Here is a 19,192-nt window from a genome sequence, read left to right as displayed (position 1 = left end):
TATATATATTTTTTTTTTTCCCCCTCAGTTCAGTAGATGTTCAGTTGTCCAGCTGCCAAGTTTTGCTTGAGTCGCTGGAGTATATTGGCAATTGGTTCCCTCTGTGTCTCATAAATCAAAATAGTACAGCTGGAGACTACCCCACATTTCATTGCTTCCCAAAGGCTGCCTTCACATTAACAATACTTCCTGGAGATCTATTAGCCTGATCAAAAATATTGCCCAGAAGAAGTACATTTTATCTTATGGAATACTTAGATTCTCTTCTATTCTATTTCAAATCAGAGAAGCTTTTTCTTAGGAGAGAAGAGAACCAACAAAAATATCTGATGTCATTTGAAAAGCAGGAGATTGGTAGCAGAGATGTTAATTTTTACCAGTGTCTGTGACAGCTGTTCTGTGTGTAAGAGAAATCACTAGGATATATGTTAAATCACCAGGATGTATTTTAGAAGCAGAATATTACAATACTGATGAAATTGAAATTAGGTCAGACAGTTCTTTTTTTTTTATTCCTTTTTTTTTTTTCTTTACTGTAGCCATGAGTGTTACCAAACAATTACACCCGTGAAAAGAATATCTGACACCAAACAAAGCCAAAAAATGGATCCTTTGAACTTAAAAGGAAGAATGTTGCTCTATGACATGTATACATATTTACAAATGTAACCCCAGTGCTGACAGTAGATTAAAAATTACAAATAAGCTCTCGCAATGATCAAACAGAACAGAATACATCACTCCATTACACATTGCAAGGTCTTCTCAGGACAAATTCTGAGAGGTGTGCACAGTGGAACCAGGGGCCACGGGACCTGTTTACATCAGCATTGATGCTAAGAGAATTGCCTCAATTGCCGAAAGTGATTTAGGATGAGATTTAAAACCCCTTCCTGCTTCCATTTAAAACAGTGTCAAAGCTCTGGTTCTCTGAACAGGGCTGGGATGCCTGTGAAAGTGTGAACCACCTTGCCAGGGTACATCCAGAGATGTCTGTAAAGGTGAGAAAGGCAGGTGTGGAAACTACCCAGTAAATCATAAAAGATGAGTGGTTTACATTCAGCATCCTGTCACAGAGCACTAGAAAACTCAGGAAAACTCCTGAACGGCGTTGTCAGTGGCGTATTACCGACCTTGAGTAGGTATGTCCAGTTCTAAGATAGTGGCAAGCTTTAAATATAGAAAGGTGTTTTCTGTTTCCCTTAAGATCCCTATTAGGACAAAAGTGAACCAGTCAGATGGCAGAAGTATCTTCATTATTTATACATGGAGTTCTACATAAAGAGGTGCCACCTTTCCTAAGAACTGGAAAGGAACAGATGGAAGACTGGCAGCACCATCTCCTGGCAGATATTAGAAACAGGGACCACTTTGTGTCAGAAAGTAGGGCCAAATAATTTTCTTTGTGGATTTAAAACAGACTGTAACAGGAAGTAACTTCACAAGAATGTGTTCCCTCCCTAGGAAGATTAGCTTTGATATGCTTCAGGGAAGAAAAGCATTATGTGTTATTATAATTATGGGGAACACATACAATTAGGAAGAACAAATTCAGGTTGCTTCTGCCTTTAAAAAGCTCTCTCATGTTGGCCTCTCAACTTTCCCATACATTGTAGTAATAGCAGATTTCAAAATTAGCACAGCAGATAAGCTAGTCCAGTTGCAGGGTATTAGTGTAGTCTCGGAAGACCACGGAAGTTCCCTGTAGCCAGAAAATGATGGAATATTTCAGGAGTCGTAGCCAAGTTTCTGTCTTGCTGAGTAGGTAGGAGAAATAGCGGGAAAAGACTGTTAATACCGTAAACTGCTGGATCGTTAACGTGGAATGCTGTTATACATACTTAGAAAGTGACAACGGGCCAAAGAGCACGAAGTGAGGGTGAGGCCTTTGGAGTGATGAAAGGCGGTATGGGAAAAAACTTCTATGGAGATAAAAGAGAGGAGACTAAGTCAGACAAGTTGGCGAAAGACAGACATGGAAGAGAAGAGAGGAGAAAACAAAAAAGAAAAAGGAGACAAAGAAGGGGATTCTAGAAACCTCTACATTTTTTTCTTTAACAATACAGAACTGGTATGCCACAGGAGTCCAGATCCCATTTATCAGAACAGTCTCAGTCAGGAGAGGGAGAAGACTTAACCTCGGTGATCATGACCTAAACATACCAGTCTTCTTGTCTGTTCACTGTTCCAGAGCTGTTCTTGATGTTAGGCCCCATGTTCTCTGGTCTTAAACAAACACAAAGCCTTCCTTGTGTTACACGACCATGGATGATGGTTTGCTGTTGGTTTGTTGGGTTTTTTTCGGGTTTTGGAGGTTATTGTACTTTGAGAAACTCCCAGCAGCTTTTACGGAATTATTTTGCAGATGATCATGAAAATGGAAGAGACTCATGAACTCATTCATTCCATCCTCCTCCCAAAGGAAGAATGCTCAGTATAAGACACCACACTTCCCAGGACTTTACCCAACTTAGATTCAAAAGCCACAAGTAACAGGGATTCAAATAATTCCCATGGGAAAATATGCAGCTTCACGCAGCGACCGTCTCCCACATGGGTGGGGCTCTGCTTATCTCTGCAGCTCAAGAACCAAGATCAGGCCACTTTCCTCGGGGCATCATGTACTATTCAAACATTCACAAAACAAAGGTATATCCTCCATCCTCCTCCAGGGCCTGCCACAAACCCTACCGTCCTTTCTAAGCAAATTATTAAACTCTATATTTCAGGAATCACTCTGGTTAGGGGGATAACCTCTTTTATCAAATATTGCTCTTCTAGGAGCTCTTCTTGTGAACAGGGTTAGCTGTCCAGTCAGCTGTCTCTGCACCTTAGCTTTTACTGTTAACACAGGAAAACACTTTTTACTAGCTGTATGTATTGAATTATTTTCTTTTTTTATTTTATTCAATGTGCTGCACTTGTGCTATTCCTCACCAAAACACACTACATGCTGCTTTCCATTAATTTCTAATAATATCCTATGTATTTATCATATCCTTGTTTAGGCCCTAATCACATCAATAAAATGGCTGAAACTCCTTAATTGGAGAAGAATGAATTCCTATCAATTCTGGGTATCAACACATTCCTAAAGTCTTCTCATACTGGACACAAGATACATTTGTATGAATAAATTTAAAAAGAATCACACCCAGACATGCCATTGAACTAATCTACTGATACAAAAGAAATTATTTTTTTTACTGTGGAGTAAACAACATTGCTAAATCAATTACACTTTTCCTAATTGCTTTTTACTGTTTTGCTATTATATTGTCTAAACACCTTAATCTAATAACTCCATTGTGAAGGGCTCTCTCAAAATACAAATCACAAACAGTCAATAACTCGAAAAATATTTAAAAGCAATTATCTTTTATTGTTAAGGTGTCCTTGTGAGATAAGAAGTAAATGACAGAAACAAACATATTCAGTGGGAAAATTCAAGTGGTAACAAAAAAAGAAAGCTTTTACCTGGCTTTCTGTATCTTGCTTTGACAAGTTACAAAACAGTGAGAGATAAGAAAGTCCACCCATCAACAAAAAAATGTATCTGTACTGGGACCTCTGCTGTTCAATATGTGATCTGAAAATATGGATGAATAGCTTGCAGAATAAAACACAGCTGCTCCAAAAAGTTCTGTCTCAAGTCAATTCTAAGAGTTGCAGAAAGGTCCCACAATATTAAATGACATCTGATAAAATGGCAAATGGAAATTAAAGTTTATAAATGCCAAGTATAACCTTCACCAAATACAGTGATGACCACTTGTTTAGTTGTTACTACTTTGGAAAGACATCTTGGACAGCTGGTAGAGCACCTACTCCCCGAAATCTCAACTCTGCACTCGGCTGAGGTCAGAAAACTGGAAAGTCACTAGAATTAAGACATAAGCAGAGGAAAGGGGTATATTATATACTTCAGAATGGGTATACTATATCTAAAAACATACAGAAAGAGGTAATTAGAATAAGCACAAGTATGAATTAATTCCACACACAGGAAGACTGACCAAAATAAGACTTTTCACTTGGAAAAAAAAAAAAGCTCAGAAGATTACCATAGAACTCCTGAATTGTATCAAAGGAGTTATAAAAGGCATAAAACTCAATAATAAATCACTTTTGAGAGGGTGCGAGAGGATTTCAATAAACTTAGCATAGCCACCAACTGAACTGGGTATTAAAGCAGCACTTGGATGTGATAGAGCCATAGAGGAAAACATAACAGCGCTTCCAGTGTCTGTGTTCCTCTGCTGGATCACTTCATCATCTGCCATCTCTCCGATCTGTTTCAAATTGAAATGTTGACTTAAAAAAATGTTCATGAATTAAGAGTAGACAAAACAATCAGTAAAAGATTCTCAAGACTAGCTGGTGTTCATCCAAGAAACTCGATGATGCAATAACTGAAATTCTAACTGAGGTGTAAATTCTTCCTTAAAATTTCCTTGGCATGTAAGGACTGGATTGCATCAAATGTTACATTATTTTAAAAAAAAGCTTTGAGGGGAAAGCTGGAGAACTACTACCATTAAAATTGACATATGTTCTGCACAGATTAGTAGCAACCAGAATTAACGCATACATGGACAGATATGATTTACCAGGGAAAGGTCAACACAGGTTTTGTGAACATTGCTTTTGCAAAGAGAATCTTGCCTTATAAACTAGGTATGACATTTTCTGAAGTTGTCAGCAAGCATTTGGATAAGAGGGACTGGAAAGATACAGTATGCTGAGATTTCTGAATGACTTTCAATACTTTTTTGCCAAAGGCTCCTCAGGACACTATGCAACCATGGGATAAGAGAGAAGATCCCTGCATGGACTAAAATGAGGTTAAAAGATAGGAAACAGGCTGGGAGTAAACAGTCAGTTTTGACAGTGAAAGAAACTCACTAATGCAACTTCACATCCCTGTGCTTGTTTGTAATTTGAATAAGGACGTGAGGAGTGACGAGACAAAGCTTGCTGATGATATCATGTTATTCATGGAAGGAAAGATAAGGTGTGGCTGCAAAGAATTGCAGAAAGACCTTTCAATGCTCGGGCTCAGTTACTCAGGCTCTACAATATGGGAGACAGTGGTCCTAGCTCAGGACCTAATAGAGACCTATGCTCTGCTGAAGCATTGGTGAGACACCCCATGTCACCTGAAATAGCACTGGACACCCACATATGGGCAACAGAATTCAGCCTTCAGTGACTGTCAGTACAACGGTGATTGTGACTACAGACAGGTGCAAAGTAACGCACGTGGGGAAGACACAGCTCTACATGACATGGAGAGTAACGGTGTCTGAACTGACCATTACACTTCAGGGGTGAGATCTTGGAAATTTAATGCCATTTGTAGTTCAATGGCAGCTCAGTGGAGATCAATAGCACACTGAATGTTAGAAATATTAGGAACAATACTGAGAACAAGACAGAGGATATTGTTGCACCACTTTACAAATCCAATGTATGCTCCTATCTTGAACCCTGAGTGCAGTTCCAGTCCCACCACCACAAACAGGAATAGTAAAATCAGAAAAGTTCATAGGGCAGCAACAAATACCTTCCATTGAAAGAACAACTAAATTTCACTTGGACTTGTCAGTTTGTAAGAGAAGCCTTGTCAGACTGAAAGGAGATCTCATAGACACTATACAGGGACGACTGGCTTAGAGACAATAAAATCATACACTGTCCTTTCCAAAGCAAGAAGCAAGGGTTATCACATGGTGTCAGGAAACGTCCCGTTGAAAGCAGAGAAAGTGATTCCTCATATATGTGATTACTCTCTGGAACTCTCTGCGGCATGATGGTATGGATGCTACAAGTTTACAAGCAGTAGAGGGTCAACTGGACAAACATCTGGAGGAGACAGATACACTGAGAGCTGCTAAGGAAGAAGACACTACCACTGATCTAGGGAGTCAATAGATGCAAACCATTGGAAAATCAAAATGGATGTGCTGGAAGCTTCACCAGCTGTTTGGCCTCTTATAATCTTCCCATCTTTGGTGACAAGAAACCGGGAGACACACACTCAAGGTTTAAGCAATGTGTCTTATGAAAAAAATTGAATAAGGACTCCTTACTCGTGCTACTGCTATTTAAGTGCTTCAGGTTAACTAATGAACAGCGTGGCAAAAAGCAGGATGGGCAATGCTGAAGGTTTCCTCCATTTTTGCTGAGTACACCATTTGCAACCATCTTTGCTAGAGGCACCGGCAAATAGACACAAGATCAAGCAGATTTCATAAGACACTGACTGTCATACAGCACAGCCGTAACACAGGTAACACCTGCACACCTTCTCATCGCAATAAGGCACGCTACTTGTGAACAGGAGACTCAGGGACTCATCATTCATTATCTGTAGCCGGTGCCACAGACAATCCCCAATTGTGCCAAGAAAACTGCACAAAACCTTGTAACGTTTTCTACTGAAGTCACTCGCGTGTACTGAGAGGAGACATGTCCTGCGAGTTGCAAACAACAATGTATGAGACACCGCTGTGCGTGAAAGGATGTGAGAGCGGAGACCCGCCCACGGCCGGTATCACCCTGACGAGGGACTGCGGAGACACGAACCCCCTCCCCTCCCAGGGGGACGGGCCGCCTGTTCCCCCTCCAGGAGACCTGTAAGGGAGCCGCGGTGAGGATGCCCCGAGAGAGAAGCGCCTTTGGTAGAAGGAATGCTGTACGCAAGGCCCGCTGCCGTCACAGCGCACCCGCAGTGCCCGCCCTGCGGGCGGGCTGTCCCCACGGCCACCCCGCCGGACCAGGCCCCGGCCAAGCCTCGCCTCCCGCCCCCGCTGCCCAACATGGCGGCCCCGTCCGCACCCACAATGCACCGCGCGCGCAGTCGCCGCGCTTCCGGGTGCGGGCCCAGCAGGGCGGCGGGCCCGGCGCGGTGCGAGGGGCCGCGGGGCGGGCGGAGCGCCAAGTTTTTTTCGACCGGATGTGAACGAGCGGGCGGACGGTGCAGGAGGGAGCCGCGTCCGGACCATGAGGCTCCGACTGTGGCTGGTCCCTGCCCTAGTGTTGCTGTGGGGGCCAAGCGGGCTGGAGGCGCTGGGGCGCCCGCCGCGCCGGCAGCGCTACGGTGAGGGGCAGGGCGGGACCACGGCACCGCGGGGGGGGCTGAGGGAGAGACCACTGCTGCGCGGCGAGGGGAAAGGGGCACGGTCGGCTGTGCTGAGGGGCAGCGGTGGGGTGGGGAGAGACCACTGCCTAGGGGCGGGGGGGAATGGAGAGACCACCGCCGAGGGGCGGGGGTAGGAGAGGGGCTCCCAGCTACCGAAAGGGAACAGTGGGGTGAGGGAGAGAGTACTGAGGGGTAGTGGAGGGGGAAACTGGGGAGACACCACTGCTGCGGGTCGGGGGGAGAGGGGCACACCCGCCTCTGCTATGGAGTACTGGTGGGGTAGTGTGTGGGGTATGGGGAGAGACCACTGCCGAGTTGAGGGGGGGATAGAGAGAGACCACATCCATGTGGGGGGACACCCGCCTCTGCCAAGGGGTAGCAGTGGGGGGATGAGGAGAGGAGTGTGGGGCACGGGAAGGAGCCGAGCCCCCTGTGGCCTGGCTGAGCACCCACCTGCAGGCCGGCCCGTGGCGATGAGCAAAGGCTGCTCCTGCTCCCCGGCCTGCCCTGGGTGGGTGGGTGTGCGCTGGGGAGCGCCCGGGCCACGGGGGACCCTGGAGGCCCCGACCCCTCCCGGTGTGGGGCTGATCCCCCTTCAGCTGAAGGCACCGCTGCTGGGTGGCGTTTGGGGCTTGTTGCTCTCTGCAGGGGTTGTGGAGGCCACTTTGTCTTCACACTCGAGTGCTGCTGAAGAGTTTTCCTCACAGGAGTTTGGGTTATATTAAGGCAAGATAATCATATAAATGGATTCCCTTCACAGTTCTGTCTGGAGAGTCACCACTGCAGAGAGAGCCTGGAGCTGTTGGGTCTGAATGTGACTTGTAGAAAGCTTAACATGGAGGAGAACTGTTGCTTTATTTAACTTCTGTAAACTTAAGTTTTGCATCTAAACTTTTATTTAAGAGTGAAGAAGTGACAAACTTCTGTTCGATAAGCAAAAGCATATCATTGAAGTGGCAGAGGAGCTCTTATGAGAGGCCATGGTCATGTCTGACCCAGTCAGCTGTCTCGTCTGCAGTTACCATGGCTGGTGGCAACTGTGTCAAGTCTCGATTCTTTGCTCAGCTCCCTCAGCAGGTTTCCCCACGGATGTCCAGGCTGTGCCTCTGTCCTGCTCACCTGCACCTAAGGTGCACTCGTGGTGCTGTTGTGCAGCGCTCAGCAGCCGGTGCCTGCAGGAAGCTGGGAAGGACGGGGTTGAGCGGTGGATGGAAGTGTAACAGAAACAGAACAGACAGAGTGTGGGCCTTCAGTGTCAGGCAGGTCAGGGAGCTCCTCAAACAGAGGTTGCACCTTGGGATGTCAGATTTTTATGCCTTCTAAAGGACATAGCTGCTATGAATTTGTGTAATCTTTATCTGATCGCTTTTGTATTCTTGGCCTCTGTACCACTATGAGCTCTTCGATTTTATTAAATACTGCATGGAGGAAGAACTCTTTTATTTCTAAACTTTGACAATTTCTGTTGTCAGAAATGGTCAGTATGGAAGAATGATTAATTCTGTTCACACTTTTAGTGACTGACAGATGTATGTAATTTGTCTCTGTAATCCCCCCCCTTTTTTTGTTTGGGAAATCCTAGTCTATATAATAGTTCTTAATATGGGAAAAAAATTATTACTTTATTGGCCTTTTGTTACTTTTGTCTATGCACTTTCTATTTGTATCAGATTTTTATTTATTTGAGATGTATGACAAGGACTGCAAGGCAGTGTGTGATACAAAGGTACCATGGATGTATAGTGATGAATGCTTTTGGTTTTGTTTTATTTTTGAGTAGTTTTTTGGCCTTTTTTTGTTGTTCAATAGTTACACTTTTTTTTTTTAACGTGGTAATAACTATACTGAAATACTTTGCATAGATATTGTGAGGATTTATTTTCCTCGTGTCTTTCCACACACTGAATTTCATCAAACATTTTGTTCTGTAATTCAATAAACTAAATATATATAGAAGCATTTTGTGAGGGAGCTTGAAAAATCCAGGTGTGCTCCCTTGAGTGTCTTACATTTATCCACACGGTTAATTCTTTCAGAATGCTGATACAGATGACACACTAGGTCCCTAGTATCTTATTTAGCCACAGGTCTAGTAATTCACACTCTCATTATTACTTGTTTGTCAGGTGGGGACGTGGAGCATAGTTGTTGATTAGGCACCTCGATGATACCTGGGATGGAAACTGCTCCTGCTCTCACCACCTTTCAGGCCACCTGCAGCAAGACCAGTGGCACTGTACTTGCACACCACAATTAGTAGTTGACCAATTTAGTTTTTTCAGTGCTTTGTAGCTATTGGGTTAATACATTCATGACCTGTTGACTTACCACCCATTTCCTTGCCTTGCCCTAAACCCCATTTTTCTCGAGTCCTGGAGGCAGGTCTCTAGATTAATCCTGTCAAGAGAAGCTTTCAGGGATCTTTTGAGTCTCTGCAGTGAATGTTAAGGTCAATTGTTTTCTTACTTTTTGGTACTGACCTTTAAGATCTATTCTTGGGGTCATCTTTGCAGCTTGCTTGTTTTACAAGCCCTCTGATTATTTGGTTGTTTCTTTTGATACAATAAAATCTATTTCAAGTATTAGCTTTATGCCTTTTACAAGCTGCTCTTCAAAATATCTTTGCCTACTCTGGTTGTATCTTCAGCTTTTGTTGGAGTTCTGTTGTCCTCATTTTACATACAGCTTGGTTTTCTGAAATATCATATTTTCCTTCTAATAACTTCAACTTTGCTATTTTGAGAGCTCTGTTTAACCACAGAGCTTGAGTTTTGTGAACTGAAATTAGATTTCTGGCAAGCAGTATCTTTAAGGAAGTTTCAAGGATTACCATTTTGTGATTTCTATTAAGAACTTTCTTGCCTCTTTCTCTAAAAGTTCAGCTTTTCAGGAAGGAAAAAATGATTACACAGTGAAAAATAGAATTTGACGAAGAATAGAATAAGAAGATAAAAAGATGTGATGTGCATAATTTCAGAACATTTCTCAGCTGAAGTAATCGTAGGGTGTGGTGCTCCAGCATCTAAACTGATCTAAATTGGGACTGCCACAATCGTAGCCTCAGCTTTCTGATCCCTTCCCCATTCCTGTGAGCACATTCATGGCGCTAAGCTGCCTGGGAGCTAATAGCTTCTTTTTTCCCATCGAGGGGTTGAATGTCTGCGTTCAGGTGTTTTCTGTTTGTGGAGTCCACTCCCTGGCCTAGTTCACACTGTGACTGTCCATGTACTTGCCCCGTGTGCTGCGGGGTGGTAGTTCTTGTACTCAAGGTGAGGGATGACATCAACCCCAGTTTGTTGCCTTTAGATGACCCGGAAACAATGCTCTTTTTAATAACACTGACAGCAGGGATTAATTTCTGGGAGAAGTGTGACTCTGTTAGTCCAGACAATGACTGTTACTATAGTTTTTCCTCTGAAAAATTAATGTTAACTTAGAAAAAAATTCTCAGCTGTGTATCTCTGAAGATAACCTTTTATAACTATTAAATATTAATGCTGTTTGTCTTGGAGCTCAGACATATCTGAATGATAACAGGGCTTAATGTACTTGAAAAGAACAGCAGTGTAAATACCCAGTGTCAGTGCTATTGAATATATACACATATATATGTGTATATGTATATCTAAATAACAGCTTGAATCTGTTTAACAGCACAGCGGTAGTAGTAGGGTGCTGCCACTAAGCCGCATGTATCCAGGATTGCCCACAATAGAGTCTATATGTAAAATGTGACTTATACGCCACTGTTATCTGTTTTGAATTAGACCTTTTTATCACAAGCTAGTCAGGGAACGAAAAGAAATAAGATATATCATCTGCCCAGGATAGGAAGAGCTTATTTGAATGGTGTTCTTTTCCTACATGCTATATTGCGCTACTAAAATCTGAGGCAGGTAACCTGGGCTTGAATTGTTTTTCTTCCACGCTGCTCAGATACCAGGCAGACCTCAAACCAAACTGCATTGCCTGAAGAAATGACTCATTTGTAGAGGATGCACTCGCCCCCCCACACCCCTTATAAACGGTTTAGTAGAAACCTACAATGCATATCAAAATACTATAGTTTAAAAGTTCTTGAGTGAAAGAAACCCAAATGATAATGTTGATGAATGAATTGAGGTATCTGAGTGGTACAGAGGGCAGCATAAGATCATTTGCAGTGAGTTTTGCATTGTGCTTCACAGCCCCTGAAGTCCATAGAGCCAGGAATTTAACCGGCTGACGAAGAGTTAAGGGACTGGAAGTTGAGCTCAGTGTTGAGTGTGCAGTGAGATAACTAGTGACAAAATCCTTATGCAAGATTGAACTCTGTCCTTCTGGACTGAAGGATATGTTGGGCTAAGGCAAGACCTAGGTAAGGGCCAAATTACTAATTTTCATACTGTAGTCTGTAATTTTTCTTACTGTTTCTTATCCCATGTTAATATCCTTTGAAGCAAGATTATTATTTTGGATTGAGATGGTTTTGCACTTTGACTCCAAGCTGAAGGTTGAGTGTATATCTCACCATGTCCCATGTGGAGAGGAATCTGAGAATGCAAAGCCTAATAGCATTGTGTGACACCTGCCTGGGATGCTGCAGGATTATTTCAAAATAATTGCAGGAATTTGTAGATGTGGTGTTTCCGTAGGTGGTATTACAAGCTGGGTAATAGAGTCCTCTGTACATTTTGTTTCCATATAAGCAGCAAATACTTCATGTTGACATGGCCTTACTGAGTGCAAATAATAAGTGTGATTTTTGTGTTGTGGATTGGTGGTCTGTTCTATGGAGGTACTTAATATCAAGGTTTTAAAGTATTTTTCTCAGGATTATTCTCTTTTGTTCATATGAATCAGTCAGTGTTTCAATTTCTAACAACAACAACAACAAAGTGGTAAAAGTAATTCCTGAGAAAAGTACTCAAAGTCAAGAAAGTGAAGAATGTCAACACTAGATTAAATTCTAATTATTAAGAATTACCCTTAACTATTGCAATATTTTTGTAGTGGGAACATAATCAAGTGCTCAGTGTGAGTTTGGTTTTCAATAGTGCCAATTTGGTCTGACCTCAAAGCAGCCAAAGAGTAAAATTCTTGTTTGCATTCAAGATGTGGGGTGGATTTATTTTCTTATCCCCTCATTGTAAAAACAGACAACTCCCCCCTGCTGTTCATTGCTGATAGCAGTAGTGACTCATCTCGGTTTCGTGCTTCTGCTACTCTGGAATTTCTGTGTGTGTATGCAGAAGCCCAGTGTAGTTTTCTGCTCCGTGGCGGGAAGGGCCAAGCATGGAAACAAACCCAGCCAGAGTTCTCCTGGTTGCGCTCTAACGTTACACCAGGATTTAATTATGCGTTTAGTAGTCAGTAGAGATTTATCTCTGAGATAGAAGTTTACATTTAACTTCTGTTACAAACAGATTGATTCCCCTTCCCTCCCCCCCAGTTTGATTAGAAACTGCAGGAGTCTGAGTTTGCCTGTTTCCCAGACTGACGAAGGAAGGCCCTTTGCTGTGTGTAATAAAAGGTTAACCAAGAACCAGGTTTCTTAAACAAAGAGCAGTACATTCTGCTGTTCTGTTCTGCAGATTTCATTTGCTGCAATCCAACTTGCTTGTTTTGCGCATATCAGGCAACCCTCTCGATGGCTCTGATGGGCTTCCTGATGTCTTTTATTCTTGCAGTATATGTGACCGTACTGCTTGCCAGACGGCAGCTTGTGTGCTTTTAGGCCATGTTTGTAACTTGTGCCCTGCATCTCTTCTCAGTATCCATCCTTGTCTTCCTGTGCTGCTCTTAATATGAATTATTTGTACATTTTTTTCCTCCCCGGTACTTGCATTTTTAACCTAGGTTGGTACACGGTCTAGGAGGTGGAAGGGAAGGGGGCTGTGTTACACAGGGAGGCACCTGTAGCTGCCACCCACTCGATGCTGATCCATAATTACTGAGGTGTTGAAAAAGAACACAGTTGCCCTTGCATTCCCTGTTTTCCTTTCTCACCTTTCAGACTGTTACTGAAATTGGAAAGTTCTGCCCCGCAGTACCTGTGACACGCCTTGAATTTTGGAAGGTCGTGGTCTGAGTGAGTCCAAAGTCATAACCACAAGGAGAAGGGATGCAGTCGAATGGGGAGAAGGGGTTGGTCTCAGGAGTGTAGCCCAGACAGTTATTAGTCTCTATCTAGAATCAGCTCCACTCAATTATTTCGTGACACAGCAGGATCTTGTGGTGTGGTGTCCAAGCACAGTAGTGAGGCTGACAGCTTTTGAGAGCCAGACAGATGATCTCTTTCCAGAGAAGACTACATCCTGTGACTTGGCTGATCTTGTCTGCAGGATATATGAAGACATGTGATTTTTAGGGGATTTTTTTTTTTTTTTGGTGCATTGAGTCATATGATGCTGTTCTGGTTCAAGATGAGACTGTATTGCCCTTGTTTCACTTTGAATGTGAGGATATTAACTCAGGGCGCTTCCTTATTTTTTATAATGTTGATATTTGAGCAGGATATTGCATTCTTTTTTTCCTCAAGAGTGCTTTCTGCTTTCACTAATAGAACAGACTGAGTTACTAAATAACGTAGGGCTGACAGAATAAATATTTTTCCTCACTGGTCCCTATTTAAGCTTCGTTTTAGTGAAGGAGAAAATTTGCAAGGTTGAAAGTGAACTAACATGTAGTAGCCATTGAGGGTATTCAGCTGTATGTAAAGCTACCAGAAAGAGCAGTTTAATTATCTGTACAGCTTCTGTTAGACAGAATTTGCACCCTTAAGGAAATATTTGCACTGTCTAGAAACATATGTCTATTTTACTATAGGGAAAAAACTGTGATCTATCACTGGGCACTTCTCAACATGTGGTAAGTACAGAGTAGTTTACCCTGTGTAACTGCAGGAAAAATATATCATGAAGTAGCTGGTAGACAGTAAATCGGCAGCCTGCCTCACCTCCCAGTGCGAGGTCTGTGTAACCGTACCCCGAGGCTTTGTCTGTGCTGCCTTGTGACTAACTGAATTCGGGCACCTTGTTTTCTCACGTGGTTTAGCAAGTTTGGTGCAGCTGGGACCGAGTCAAAAACATGCCCTTTAAAACATTTAGCAATGCTGATGTGACTGGCCATTCTTACTAACAGGTTTGTCTAGAAATGTGATTAAACAGTGTAAACCTTTGTCCTTCTACAGTTTATAAGCAGGCTGACATAAATTCAGTTCTTGCTTTGAACGTGTTTCTCACACAAGTTCTTCTGTTCGCGGATATTCAATAAGCAAAACAGCAGCCACTCTTTGCTGGAAACAAGTAAACACAATTTATCTAAACTGTTAAAAGCATGGGCTGTTTAGCGTGGGATAAGTGTTTCAATTCACTTAGTTTTCCGTCTTTGGCAATGACTCTGTACCAGATGTACTGGAGAAGGATGTAACAGCACGTGTTACGAGCTGTTACGGAACAGCTTTCCCACAGATGGATCTTCTCAATGTGTCCTCTTCATCAACAGTCTCCTAAATGCAGCGTAAACTGTTCAGAGAAGGTACCCATGCACATGTGGGCATGGCTGCAGCACCTCCTGCCTGGTGAAGACCGTTTGTGTGCCCAGTTGAGATAGGAATACATTGAGGTATGAATATATTGACCTTCTCTGTTAGCACTCCCTGGAATGGTGCTCCAAACGATCCCACAATATCGCAGCTGGTATCCGGCTGTTACCACAAACATGAGGGCAGCTGTTTTATGTAGGGTGATGGCGACTTGCTCACATGGTTAAGGTTGGAAAGACTCCAGTCTGTGTTTCCTGGTCCAAATTCTGACTGGGGCTGTGAATTATATTTGAAGTTACTATATTTGGTTACTTTAATTAAAATATTTTTATGTATGAAGAGGAACTTAATTTGAAGAATAATTAAAAAAATAATAACAATGAAGTATATGGAGCCCTTCAACCATTAAGTCACTCCTCAGCTCTATCAGAAAAATGGTTATTAGTTAGCTGCTCACAAGCTTTTGTGAAGCATTTGATATCCATTGAAAACCAGCTTGTGATCAGCGCTGAGGTTAGAATCAATGAGTGCCACACATTATACAGGCTGGAGGCCTTTTTCAGACTTGGCAATGACGATGATTTAACAGTCACACAGAAAACTCCTCCCCAGGCCTGTTTGCCGTGCTTCCTCTAGTGATACTCTGTATGTTTGTCATCTCATTCTAGTGCCTTCTGACAGAATATTTATTTCTGCTTTTATTCCCTTTGGGATGGCTGGAGCAATAACTGCAATGATGCCTGTAAACCCCTCTGATGCTGTTGTGGTCATTTTTAAATCCTGAAAGTAATATTTTTAAATATTGTTGGATCTTGTGTTTGTATCTTCTAGATTAAAACTTCATGCTTCTAGATAGGCTTAACCTTTCTATAAATAAAGCAGTTCAAAAGAATGCTTATGAAATGGTTGAGTTGCCACATTTCCTTGCTGCTTTTGGGGCAGTAGACTGGATGTGAGATCATGGGAATTCACTGTTCTGCTTATGATGGCAGAGCTGGTTGGAGAAGGATGCCCTTGGTATTTGAATTGGTAGCTGAGCACTTGAAGAGAAGCCTCCTCTTTTAAAAAATATGGTGCGGCCTTCAACTCGGTGAGCTAAGCTGTTGCCCACCATGTTCTTGAGCTCTTCGCTGTTGGAGTAGCCAGCTGCAACGCGTACTGGCCCATCATTTACTTATTCTATAAGAAACTTTCCTGTGTCTTCTAAGTTGCCAAGTCTAGTGTCATTAGGCTTTTAGCCTTGAAACAAGGTGGAAGAAAAGGAGGAAATTGGTGAGTTCAAAGCTGGGGGCAGCAGTAAAGTCACTGCTGTGGGTTTCTTCTTGAGGACTTTAGGGTGTCATCTTTGTCACTGATGTTCCTTCCCTGTTTCTCTTACCTGAGATGTGTATGTTCTGGTGAGGTCCCCCCACTCAGGGGAGAAGGTGCAGTGAGGTGAAGGCTGGTGATCATAAAGAAATGTTTGGGATAACAGGATTAAATTAAGGTGTCCTTCTCAAAAGAGAGAGGAATGTAGAAATCTAGGAGGGGCTGGAAGGGAAGGAAATTCAGGAAAATGGTTTGGGAAGAGCTGAGTTGGCTCTTGAAGCCCATGGGGAATGGGTCTTGGACCGTAGTGAAGATAATGAGGAAGGAATGCCAGAAAGATTATTAAACTTGAACAAAGATTAGTCAAGTATATGCTTGCTGTGGCTCCCATCCACAGACTGCTGTACAGTTGGACTCCGTACAGTTCTGCATTTTGTTTAAAATAATGACAGTTCATCTTTTATTTTCAATAAGCCATGACTATGGACTCATTTTTCAGTTCGTAAATTTTACAGAAAAAATTTGGTTTGAGTGTTGCCAATATGTTTTTTCCACATCCATCTGATACCTGAATTAGTTCACGGATTTATGTCTAGCAGCAGTGTGTCTTAAGTCTTCAGTTATTTCTCAAGTAAAATTAAAAGCAAACAAATTTAGGAAGGGTAAGAGGAAATACAAACAAGTGCATTCTTGTTTCAGGGTTACAGGAACTAGGAGTGTCCTGTGTTTAATTTGTTACTTTAACAGAATCATCTTAGTCATCTTTACCAACTCAGTAAGTCTTGTTCTTGCTACCCTTCTCATGTCTCTGTGGGGCATTTCCAGGAGGGTGTTTGTGTGCATTGCAGTGGAGCAGGACTTCTGAAGTGCTCCTTGCCTACCAAATAAAAAAATATCTAATTTCTTTAGCAGACTTTTGAGTTTTCTTGCCATGAAACCGAGATTTTGTCTGGCTGTAGTGGCAGCTGCATCTTGCTCTTTGGCAGGACCTTCCCCTGGTTCTGGGCTGTATTTTGCAAGCAGAGGTGGAAGGGGGCAGGAGGAGCAATGTTTGCAGCTGGGTTGTGCCTCTCGGGCAGACCTTGTGCTTGACATGTCCTGGTGTCGGCAAGTCCCCAAGCAGCGCAGCGGTGGTACCACACCTCTCCTGATTCATGGCCCACATACCACATGAAGCAACGTTTGCAATCCCACATATCAACATTGACCTTAATTGAGGGGTCTGCTCTAGTGGAGTGTGTTGAAAGAATCTCAGGTTTAATTAAAAGAGTTGAGGACTAGACAGTGGAATGAGTTGGGGCTTTTTTCAGAATTTATTTTCCATACCTTCCTCTCTGGTGTTTCTGTATGAGGGCCATTACCAGACCATAAGTAATGAAAAGGGATGTTTCGGGGGTGTTTAGGGGTTTGCTTGCTGCGTGGCTCAGTGAACCAGCTCTGCAGCATGCAGCAGGCTAAGGATTCATGCACTGCCCCATGTGCAGCAGCTGGGCACGGAATGGGGGCAAAAAACCCACAACATGATGGAAGTTGGTAGAAACTTACCTTTGCATATCACCTGAAACGCATGGTAATCGATTGCAGGTGCTCTCGACCTGTGGGTTGTAAACAGAAATCAGGAAATTGCAACTGTTCAGCCCTTCCCGTGTTGCTCAACGGCCAGGGAGCGGCAGCCGGGGAGGGAGAGCCTGGGGCGCTGCTGGGTGGCTGCTGCCGTAGGAGGCAGCCCTGTCACCCGTCCGTCACTTTGCCAGGAGGTCTGATCGGGGCCAAGAAGGCTCTGAGGGTCATCTTTACTTCTGCAGCTCCCTCACCTCCAGCGTACACAAGCACCTGTGTGCATATATGCTGGTGGTTATTTCTCCCCACCCAGCCCCTTGCAAAAGAAAAAGCAAGGTGCTTGCCTTGGCCCAAACCATGCCTGTTCTTAAGGGCTTTCTTGGGCTTTAGAGGGATGTATTTGGGGATAAATGATGGTACTGAGTGTCAGGTTTAAAAAAATAAATCAGGAGCTATACCAGTCTGGATTTCAAGTTGGCAGTCTCAGCTTGTTGCACAAGAGCCAGTAAAACTCAGCTTACTAGTGGTGCTCCTTACTTAAAAGTCCAATAAAACACATGAGGTTACTTGGCTGGGTGGTGTAAGGTCGTGATCAGGGGCTCTGGAGAAGTGGAAGGCTGTCTTTGCTGGTGAAAGCCCACTTTTGCAGCTATCCTGTCTGATTTAGAAGCACAACTGGAAATGGGGGGTAAAAAAAGGAGTGGTGTGTTTTGTTTGTTTGTTTTTTAAATAAAGAATGACTGGATGAGCACTTCTGCTTCCTGTAACAAAACACAGCTGACTCCTCATTTGGTGCAGTGGAAAGAGTGAACACATCTGGCAGAGAAGGAAGGTGGGGATAAGGGCCATTATTTAGGGCTATAAATAGTAAACGAGTTGATGAGCACTCATGGTAGCAAAGGTGGTTGTCAGGTGTGCTGCTGGGTGGTGGGTGCTCTGGAGAGGAGGAGTGTGGGTGGGCGCTCCTGGCAAAGCGATGCCGACGAAGCAGCAGGAGGCTTTAGCAGCAAGAGTCCAACGCTGCTTGCAGCTGGCATTGTGCACTTGTTAATGGTGGAAGCATCAGCAGAATATTGACCTGAATTTGCGTGCAGCTCCCCACAGGTGTTCAGGCTGTTTCTCTCTCTCCTCCGAACAAGTTTTCATGTTCTGAGTTGGGAAATCAAAGGAGTTTTGTGTACTGGTATGGTATTGGGAAACCACGATATCCGGAGGTGCCTAATATGAGGTGCCTCAGTTATTTCTAATTGATTATGCTACACAGGCATCTGTTTTCTGGCTACTGTTGGGCAGAAAGGTAATAAATGCAGTCCTGTTCTGCAGTGAATTTGGTAGAAGTTTCCAAAATTAGATTATTTTCTTTCTCAGACTCAGATGGAGACCAGCAGGTGAGGAGGAGAGTGATTGACTCCTGAGGACTGGGGACTTTCTCCCCCATTTATTTTCCAGGGGCAGCCAGGGAGGGCATTGGCTTTGCACAGCTGTGGCAGTAGAAGTGATGAGTTTGTTGCTCAAAAATTGCTATAAGAAGTGAACTAAATTGTTTGTTTGCATCTCTCAGATCGTGCCTCGTCTCGCACTATAATTGCTACTTGCCTACACAAAATGCACCTTAACAGAAATGTACAATAGTTACCCTAAAATTAGAGCAAACT

General features: G+C 43.3%; 1 protein-coding gene across 1 annotated transcript in view; it reads left to right on the top strand.

Annotated features, from left to right (window-relative positions):
* Positions 1-6,823: 6,823 nt before the first annotated feature.
* ADAM17 (ADAM metallopeptidase domain 17) overlaps positions 6,824-19,192 on the top strand; it is a 35,915-nt gene continuing 23,546 nt past the window's right edge. The window contains exon 1 of the mRNA XM_082047908.1: positions 6,824-7,102. Within this exon, the coding sequence (XP_081904034.1) occupies positions 7,006-7,102 (97 nt within the window). The 5' untranslated portion in view covers positions 6,824-7,005. The remainder of the gene's footprint in view (positions 7,103-19,192) is intronic.

This window comes from Streptopelia decaocto (genome assembly GCF_964273445.1).
Source record: "Streptopelia decaocto genome assembly, chromosome: 3".
NCBI classification, from domain to species: domain Eukaryota; kingdom Metazoa; phylum Chordata; class Aves; order Columbiformes; family Columbidae; genus Streptopelia; species Streptopelia decaocto.
This window is presented reverse-complemented; position numbering and strand designations above follow the sequence as displayed.